The sequence below is a fragment of the Sebastes fasciatus genome, chromosome 7 (assembly GCF_043250625.1).
Source record: "Sebastes fasciatus isolate fSebFas1 chromosome 7, fSebFas1.pri, whole genome shotgun sequence".
In the NCBI taxonomy this organism is placed as follows: domain Eukaryota; kingdom Metazoa; phylum Chordata; class Actinopteri; order Perciformes; family Sebastidae; genus Sebastes; species Sebastes fasciatus.
The window spans coordinates 7,827,161-7,837,346 of record NC_133801.1 but is presented as its reverse complement, the minus strand read 5'-3'; the positions used below and the strand labels follow the sequence as shown (position 1 = coordinate 7,837,346).

The window sequence follows — 10,186 nt, the reverse complement described above, 5'->3', positions numbered from 1 at the left end:
TGTAACACCTCGATTTCCCCAAATCAATCAATCAAATCAGTAAATTATTAATGTAGGCTATATTGTCCTTTAAAACACATATAACTTGTAGCCTAAGTTTACGTTTAAATATCTATAACCTAAATTTATAACAAGCGTCTTTGAGATCTTTAAAAGCGCTTTATAAGTTGAATTTATTATTATTATTATTATTTATGTCAAGAATATCCACCAACAAGTTATGTAAAATAAGAAGAAGAAGAAATAAATAAAATAATAAGAAGAAATAAAACAAAGTATTATTATTATTATTATAATTATAATTATTATTATTATTATTATTATTGACTGCATTGAATGAATGGATGAATGGGCCGGAGGGAGCATGTTGGGGATCAGAAGGGGATTTAATAGCAGAACAACGAGCTCTTTGTGCTCTTAATCCGGCCTGTACCCCCTTCTCCTCCGCCTCCCGGCTGCTCTACCTCTGCCTCCACACTCGGGCAGGGTCGCCCAATTATTCTAGGAGGCCAATTTCACAAAATGGTTCATAACAATAAAACGTCCCTTTTGGAGAAAAAGATGGTTATTGTGGTTAAATCTGAATATTCACCATAGTTGTATGAGGTGGGCCTAAACTTGCCAAGTGTCTTTATGAACACGAAAATGTAATTATGTCTTAATTTCTTCCTTTTTTAAATTTGTTTTTAATTCATCTTCAGCCTACTAATTATATGTAGGCTATCAACAGGGTTCAGTGCTGTTTGGATCAGAGCCTGCACGTTTCAACTAATTTAAATAAAAGAGACAAATCAAATATAGCTTATCCTTCATATTGTAAGATTAGATTTATTTTTGTAAAGACTTATTTTATACAGTATACATATTATAGTTCCAGATCTAACTTAAGGAGCAGAATACAATATGTATACTGTATAAAATAAGTCTTTATAAAAATAAATCTAACCTTACAATATTTAGTACAACAGGCCCAACATGAATACATAATGACAGAATGTGTGTGTGTGTGTGTGTGTGTGTGTGTGTGTGTGTGTGTGTGTGTGTGTGTGTGTGTGTGTGTGTGTGTGCGTGCGTGCGTTTGTGTGTGTGTGTGTGTGTGTGTGTGTGAGCCCAAGAGAGAGAGAGAGAGAGGAGGAGAGAGAGATGGAGAGAGGAGGAGGAGAGAGAGAGAAAGAGAGGAGGAGGAGGAGGAGGAGGAGGAGGAGGAGAGAGAGAGAGAGAGAGAGAGAGAGAGAGAGAGAGAGAGAGAGAGAGAGGGAGGTCTCTGTGTCTACTTGGTAAGAAGTTACTTCTAATTAGCCAGCCTCTTCTTGCTCGCCTCACTTGTCCACCGTGCAGATCCAGATCCTCTCCTCAGAGACCAGAGACCAGGTACCTGCAGAGGTACCACGACACTTTTCAGCAACAACCCATCAGACCCAGCAGACTTTTTGTGCGAACTGCTGCTTTTGGCACCTCTCACCTGGAGACGTCTGTGCCCTGTGCCCAATTACGCACGACTTGGATGGAAAAACTGCATCATAGCGCAGGGGATTTTTTAAGTTATCCTTTATCATATCATAATTTTTTCAATGTGGTGTCATAATTGATAGTCTTGGGTTGATTTTAGTTGTTGTTTTTCTTATTTAAGTAGAGGAAGCATCAAATAGACTCTCTACAATCAGCGGTTTTTACGCATCAGGTTAAAACAGGTGTAACGTTACATCTACAGTTGGAACAGCAGGTGCCTGGTTCGACAGCTTTAAGTCAGACTAACATGTAACTTTGTGACAACTAAGTGACAAACAACCCAGGATAAAAAAAAAACAGAGGCACCCATCAGACCGCAGATTTTTTGTGGGAACTGCTGCTTTTGGCACCTCTCACCTGGAGACGTCTGTGCGTAATTACGCACGACTTGGATGGTTTTTACGCATCAGGTTAACGTTAAAGTTACATCTACAGTTGGAACCACAGGTGCCTGGTTCGACTGTAACTCAGAGTAGACACAAAGGCAGTAAAGGACGACAAGAACAACAACTAAGTGACAAACAACCCAGGGTGAAAGAAAAACAGAGAGGGAGGGAGTGACAGAAAAAACAGAGAGAGAAAGAGAGAGAGAGAAAGAGAGAGAGAGAGAGACTCCCCCTGGAGACTAGCTAGGAGACCCAGCCCCTGGTCTGAGAGAAGGAGAGAGAGAGTGAGGTAGTGAGGGAGTGTTTTTAAAGCCAGCAGGAGGCATGATGTCCTACATTAAACAACCACATTACGCAGTGAACGGGTTAACTCTGTCTGGCCCAGGGATGGATCTGCTCCACTCTGCTGTTGGATACCCCAGTGAGTATATTTACTACTTATGTTGTTTCTAATACTTTATAACTGTCGTTTAATTGTTGTTTAAAGTGAAAAAAATGTTTTTGTAATGAAAAAATTTACAGAAAAATGTGTGTAAATTTTGGGTTAAAAATACAAGACAAGGCAAGGCAGCTTTATGCGAAGATTTAGAAAATAAAAAATAAAGAATAAGAATGATCATACCAACAAGTGGACATTCAGAATCAGGTTTATTTCCCCATTTATACAGCTACATACAGGGGATTTAACTCCAGTTGTATGCAGCTCTCTCAATTCATTTCATTTCATTTCATTTCAAAATGAATTTCGAACATGTAGAAAACAAAAAAATAATTAATTAAAAAAAATAAAGAAAAAGAGCACAGCAGAGTGCATTTGTAGATAAGGCAAGGCAAGACAGCTTTATTTGTAGAGCAAATTTCAGCAACAGGACAATTCAAAGTGCTTTACATAAACATTCAAGAACATTAAGACATAATTAAAACAGTTATAAAAACATTAAAGATTAGAAAATAAAAACAAGCTAAAAATAAAAGCAAAGGATAGAATCTAAAATAGAATATAATACACAAGAGTAAAAGCTGTAATGCAGTATAAGATCATTATCTGGTTTAATACAAGGCAGCAGCAAACAGGAAAGTTTTAAGCTTTGATTTAAAAGAACTCAGAGTTGGAGCTGGTCCTGCAGGTTTCTGGGAGCTTGTTCCAGATATTTGGTGAATAAAAACTGATTCTGTATGTTTAGTTCCGACTCTCGGGACATTAAGCAGACCTGATCCAGATGACCTGAGAGGTCTGGATGGTTCAGAACATAGCATAAGATCAGAAATGTATTTTGGCATTAAACCATTTAGTGCTTTGTAAACCAGCAGCAGCATTATTTAAATTTAACAGTATATTATGAGTATGCATAGATATTATCTGATTCTTCATCCATCACAACATGTGTTCACTTGACCTATAAGTTCAGAGGATTATAGAGTCAAAAAACAATAAAATATCCTGTGTGAATGGAAATGCAGCCTGTTCTCACACAGACTTAAACTCCAATCTGTTGCTCTTATAGTGTAACCTATTTTACTAAATGAAACTCATTGTGTTTTATTTTGTGTCATTCTTATATTGTTTTAGATGATCAGCATCTGTCATCCTGGAGAGGAGAGTATGAATGAATGATGCTGAAGGTTTTGTAGGTTACGAAGCGTGGCCTTCTTGTAGCAGATTAGTGTTACGACTCTTTTTAATATAATATTCAGATTGCTTTGGAGTTACTTTCGTTTCTTTCCTTTGTATATTTCGATTCAAACAGTCTCAGTTATGAAAGATAAACACCAGAAGAGCAGTTATATAATTTTATTCGATCCGATAAAAACATCAAGACATTATTTTACTCAACACCACATGACACTAGAGGCCAATAGAACCGATGAAAATTACTAAAATGTATTAAACTTCATCAGGTATTTTGCAGGATATGTTCTGTAAAATAATGTATAGGCCTTTACTATTAAAACCATCATTATAGGGAAGTTTATAAAATGTAGCATCGTGGTGAAGTTAAGTTTTATTATTTGCAATTTCAAGAGAAAGAGCTCAAATAATAAGCAATCATTGACATTTTATTTTGGGGATTTCCTTAGGCTATTAAAATAACTAACTAACTAATTTAATAATGTATTAACTGATAATTTAGAGTAGAATTAAGTGCTATTTCCAATCTGTTGAATTATGAAGGTTTTGGAAAATGTAGAAGTAAAGTTTTATTATTTGCAATTTCAAGAGAAAGAACTCAAACTTGATTCATAAGCAATCATTGATATTTTATTTTGTAAATTTCATTTGACTATTAAAATAGCCTCTTTTAATAATGTATTAACTGATAATCCAGAGTAGAATTTTATCGAGTTAAATGTTTAATAGTCTTTACAGCTATAGAACATTTGGTAATGCAATTTTAGTGCAGAATCTTTTTAAATACCAACATAAAAATGCAATAATAATAATAATATATTTTTCTACTATTAAAATCGTCATTTTTGGACAGTTTATATAATGTAGAATCGTGGTGAAGTAAAGTTTTATTATTTGCAATTTCAAGAGAAAGAACTCAAATAATTTACTCTATTCAATCATTGAGATTTTATTTTGGGGAATTCATCAAAATAGCCTTAAAATAATGTAGCAAAGGATAATTTAGAGTAGAATTTAGATACATAGTCTTTACAACTGAATTTCGGTGCAGAATCTTTTTAAATACAAACATAAAAATGCAATAATAATAATAATATTTTTTTTTTTCTTCCTTATAGACACTCCGCGTAAACAGCGTCGGGAGCGCACAACCTTCACGCGCGCACAGCTGGACATCCTCGAGGCTCTGTTTGCCAAAACGCGCTACCCAGACATCTTCATGAGGGAGGAGGTGGCTCTCAAGATCAACCTGCCGGAGTCACGAGTCCAGGTAACACACATCACTAACAAGTACAGTATTGATCTAGAATATATTGTATTAAGTAACTTAATCTTAACACTGTTAAGAATTTCCCAGTAAAATAACAGTAAAGAACTGGCAGCAGGGTTGCCTTCATGTTACTGTAAAATTAACATTATTATACTATCGCTGAAATTTACAGCTTGTACCGTTAATGAAAAATACAGTTTGAACTAGCTGTTTTTTATTAATTTCACAGTATTTTACAGTTTAAAGATACATTATATAGCTGTTTTTCACCTTTCTTTTACATTATCTTACTGATTTGTTTTAATGCACTATTTAGGTTGTATTTTTTACACGCATTTTATATTTTGCCTAGATGAATAGACTTAGCAGGTTACAGACATAGGAATAGTCACACTAAATACAATTAAAGGCACTTGTTAGGAAAAAGGCTATAATAGACTTGTTGACACTTTTCCCAAAATGTATATCTATAGCTGGCTACAAGCACAGAATGCAAACCAGAACAACATGTGAGTGAAGAACAGAGCTAATTCACTGATTTTACAATCATGTACAATGTACAAGCCTCTCATGTGCAGATCAGGTCCCACAATTAAAAAAATACTGCATGAAACTGTTACTGATGATACTTTAGACAGTTGATCAGCAGTAAAGTGATGTTTTTAAAGAATGCATTATAGTTCAGTTAAAAAACGGCCTATGAGCGTAATTTAACAGGTTTTCTTTTGTATTAACAGTAAAGCACTGTTTTTAGCAATAACAGGTTAATACTGTTGAAATCCTGCTGTAAATTAACAGCAATTGTTTACAGTGTACAAAATTAATTTTGATGCTCACTGAAAGAAAGAAATGTGTGAGAACTTTTACAGTTTGACTATTTGTCTTAAGCACTGGATTTGATAATGAAGTAGTGGTGGTAAAGTGTCCTTGAGTACTATAAAAAGTGCTCTATAAATGTATTTAACCTTTATTTAACCAGTCAATTAAGAACAATTCTTATTTATAGTGGTTGCCTGGCAAAAGGCAAATCCTCTTGAGGGAAAGAAATACCCAAAGCTAAATAAAATGTATTATTATTGATTATATAATGAACCTTCTCTCTCCTCCATCCTCCAGGTCTGGTTCAAGAACCGTCGTGCCAAGTGCCGCCAGCAGCAGCAGCAGAGCACGGGCCAATCCAAACCTCGGCCCCCTAAGAAGAAGGCGTCCCCTGCTCGGGATGCCAACTCTGAGGCCAGTGTCAACCAAACCAACGGACCCTACAGCCCTCAGCCACCTCCTCCAGGCACCTCCATCACCCCCAGCTCCAGCGCTGCCAGTGCCACGGTGTCCATCTGGAGTCCGGCCTCCATCTCCCCTCTGCCAGACCCCCTGTCTGTCTCTTCCACCCCCTGCATGCAGAGGGCCTCCGCCTACCCCATGACCTACACCCAGGCCCCGGCCTACAGCCAGAGCTACGCAGGCTCCTCGTCCTACTTCACGGGCCTGGACTGCAGCTCCTACCTGTCCCCAATGCACCCACAGCTGTCGGGCACCGGAGGCGCCCTGAGCCCCATCACGGCCTCCTCGATGGGCGGGCCCCTCAGCCAGTCCCCGGCCTCGCTCGCCTCCCAGGGCTACACGGCCGCCTCGCTGGGCTTCGGAGCCGTCGACTGTCTAGACTACAAGGACCAAGCTGCCTGGAAGCTCAATTTCAATGCCACTGACTGTCTGGACTACAAGGACCAGAACTCCTGGAAGTTCCAGGTCTTGTAAATAACAAGAAGTGGGAGGCGGGGAGGGAAGGGGATTGGGATAGGATGGGGAGAAATCAAAGTAGGGTGTTTTAGAAGAAGGAGGAGACCTTGGGATACTAATCAATAATCATATCAGTTGAAGAAGCTGAAATAAAGTCTTCATTTTTGGCTGTTTCATAAAAAATATGTGTGGAAGTAAACTGACCTGTTGATGCTTGTAACAAAGAGATGACAGTAGTGATCCTCCTAAGTTAAAACAACATAGAAATCAGCCTTGAAATCAATCAATGAATGGCTGAGCAAAAGGAAAACAAGATATCTGTACAATAAAATCTAATTAGTGAGAAAGAACAACAACTTTATATCTTGGTATTTGGGCTGGAATTGTCGTGATTTAAACACAGTATTAATATATTACTGGTGATGAGAATTTAAAGTGATAATGCGTAAACAAAGGCACATGTGTGTGTCACATGCTGAATGCATCATTTTGATGGCTGACTCAGTGGTTTTGGTTTATAGAAACTTACTGCTCGACTGGCCTCCACTTGGACCAGCAGAGCTTCACACAGCACAACAGTTTCAGTAACGTTTCCTGCATAGACAGCTTTGAAATCGACTGGAACTGACTAGAGCCCAAGCTCATGTTTATTTCTTCCTTCTAGACTTTGTCTTGTATTTTCTGTGATGTATTTCTTTTTTTTTAAAAAAGCTGCTTTTCATCAGCGAGCTGACTCAAAAAGCAACTCAACTATCTGACATCTTTAATAAGTAAGGTGTCTGTCTTTACAGGGTGGCCACTAATTAAATATGTTAAAAAACTGTTTAGCAGCTGATGATTCCCAGTAGCCTTGTGTGATACTGACCCTCTGCAGCCTGTGTGTGTGATACAAGCGGAGGGGGTAGAGTTGAAGTGACTGCAGTACAAACCTGTTGCCTTTGAGCATGGTTGAAATCATTAGCAGAGTGGCTCGTGCATTGTTAGTTTTAATAGGATCACTTCCAGACAATTTGTGCAACAATGGTCACATTGTGAGTACCTAACCCCCCTCCTCCCCACTCCATCTCACAGTGTTTGCATGAGGTTAGCGGATTGTTCAAGCAGTTCTCGAATCAAATGACTTTATTATAAAACTGCTCAAGTGAGGCGTTTTGATGTGAGAGATGACTGCACCAGAGAAAGGGAAGGGACTGGGCCGCCATGCAGCCCCCCTTTGCACAGAGAGCTGGGTGCCTCTCTCAACTCTGACCTGTAAAGATGTGATGGGTACCACTTTATGTGTTTGATGTATCGTTTGATTTTGTATTAGACTTAAACATGTTTCTTTTAAAAAAAAAAAAATTGTGAATTCGTCGAAGTAAAAATTGTGGTAATTTGTTTATTATTATCAGTATTATTTACTATCATTAATATTATGTCTTCAGCTGACATGGACACTGCTAATATACTTCTTTGTTGTTCTTTTGTAAATATTAAAACTTGAAAAATGCAATCAAGTCTGGTATCAGCGATGAGTTGTTACGCAGGCGCTCCACCCAACAGAATCTCTCTTTCTTAATTTCTAGAAAACTGCCAACTTTTTATTTTTTTCTGTTTATATTTTCTGGTTTCTTCTTCTTTTTTTCAAACTCAGGGGTTTATCCAATAAAAGTAGCAGTAATAGGATACAATGCTGTTTATGCTTCTTAATCATTTACTGTACTTTTATCTTTTGCATGACTATAATCTTCTCTGCTTATTTTTCTGACATGAACTATTTTGTATATTTCATTTGTCTCCTGTGTTCGAACCAGTCTCACCACTACCATGCTAGATAGCGATGATGTTTCTGAGACATTAAACAACTTCATTAAAACTCTGGCGCCAGTGTGTTCTGTAAGTCATTGGATTGTTTAAAGGACGGGTCCATTATTTTGTTTTTTTTCCCAGTGGTGTTCCTTATGTACTCAAATCCAAACATTCAAATTTTGGTCAAAGTGTGGATGTTTTAGCATCAAAATGCTATTTTCCATTGAATTTTCCCACATGACCTGACGTAGGTTTCTGCATGATGACTCTACATGTACAGCATATAATATACGTCCTTATAGTCAGTGTATTAACGTTACATACAGTAACGTAGATGGCGGTTGGCATGCTCCCAGTTTAGTGAAGTAGACAGAAGTACCGGCACTGTACTGCTGTGTGGACCACACATTAGTTCGGATTCACCAAAGTCACACAATAACACAAACAAACTAGCCGATCGATGCAGCAGTAGACCAGCGACTCCCGCCTTCTGCAATGTAAAATTACTGCTTTTCTGAATGGAGTCTGGTGGCTTTGAAGACAGCGATATAACGGATTCAGTTCCCCGTTGGAAAGGGCTGTCTGACGGCGAGGTAAAGCTGTGAAAATATTCTAAATATAGCGTACACTTATACTGAAATCGATTTTTTTAAGGTGGCTTAAATACGTTTTTCTGCTGCTCCCGTCCACAGCCGCTTAACCTCGCTGTCAGACAGTCCCTTTCCGAACTGAAGCTGTTATATCTCTCTCTTTAAAGCCACCAGACTACATTCTCAAAAACAGTAATTTTACCTCAAAAATCATAGGTGTTCATATATGAGGATTATCTTGGTGAGCAAAACGTGTAAGCATCATAAATGTTTGTTTGCCACAGAGTTTATTTTCTGCAATAATCCAAAACCCAATGGAAAAATCCCATCGGCTGTTTGTCAAGGGAACCAGGGGGATGCTAACTTCCTGGTTGGCCTACAAAAATACGTCATCCCTGGAGCACTCTATTGATTAGCTTACTTTGGTAACAAAAAACACCTACACCTATGACATGTGTTATCCTTCCCTTTGGGGCTCCAAAAGGAGAGAAAAGGGAGTGTGGGACATCCAGAGAGGGGAGATTGGGAATCAGTTTCTGGGAGCGTCCCACTAATCCATACAAGAGGTTGAGTGGGTATAAGGCAGAGATGAGAGGGAGCCGGGCAGAGAGCACAGGAAACAGATTAGAACTAACAATAATACTGAGTCCCAAACTGAAGTACCAGAGTCGGCAGATTATTTTGGATTGCTAAATGTTTCTGTGTGTTCCTGCCACCGGTAGGCCAGAGGGTCAGCATCACGGGGGTTGTGAGTAGTGCACTGGATGAAAGGTTTTAGGGATGTTATTAGCTCATGGTGTGTTGAGATGTTTGACATCTTGAAAAAAAGGCTCAAATCACAGTGATACAATACACCTATTAGAAGTAAATGTGTCTTAATCATGATGAATGGTTCATCCAAACATGTAGCCTAATACTCGCTGCTGTCAACTGATGCTGTTGTTTTTAGCCAGACTAGCAGCATGGCTCTAGGGATGTTGGCCCACAACTTTATATCTCTGTTTCACTATTGGATGGGTTGCCATTAACTTTTGCACAAACAATAATGTTCCCCAGAGGATGAATCTTCCTCTGGCACCATCATCAGCTCAAAATTTGAATTTGTCCAATATTTTGGTTTATGATTAAATACGAAGCGGCAACCTCTGGGTCTGAGAAGTGAAGCCAATGCTGAAGTGCCTTAAACTTGCATTCTTTCTAACAGCCAGCAGGGGGCGACTGCTCTGGTTGCAAAAAGGATTCTGATTGTATAGAAGTCTATGAGAAAATGAGCCTA

The 10,186-nt window shown here is 38.4% G+C and overlaps 1 protein-coding gene across 2 annotated transcripts; it reads left to right on the top strand.

Annotated features, from left to right (window-relative positions):
- The first annotated feature begins 2,078 nt into the window (after positions 1 to 2,078).
- Positions 2,079 to 8,387, top strand: LOC141771253 (homeobox protein otx5-like). 2 transcript variants are annotated; one of them, XM_074641307.1, is made up of 4 exons: positions 2,079 to 2,316; positions 3,466 to 3,492; positions 4,644 to 4,795; positions 5,912 to 8,387. In XM_074641307.1, exons 1-4 carry the CDS (start codon positions 2,220 to 2,222, stop codon positions 6,548 to 6,550), a joined length of 915 nt encoding a protein of 304 aa, XP_074497408.1. In that variant the 5' UTR covers positions 2,079 to 2,219; the 3' UTR covers positions 6,551 to 8,387. The 2 variants fall into 2 exon arrangements, with proteins under 2 accessions (XP_074497408.1, XP_074497410.1); XM_074641309.1 differs by lacking the exon at positions 3,466 to 3,492.
- Positions 8,388 to 10,186: the final 1,799 nt, after the last annotated feature.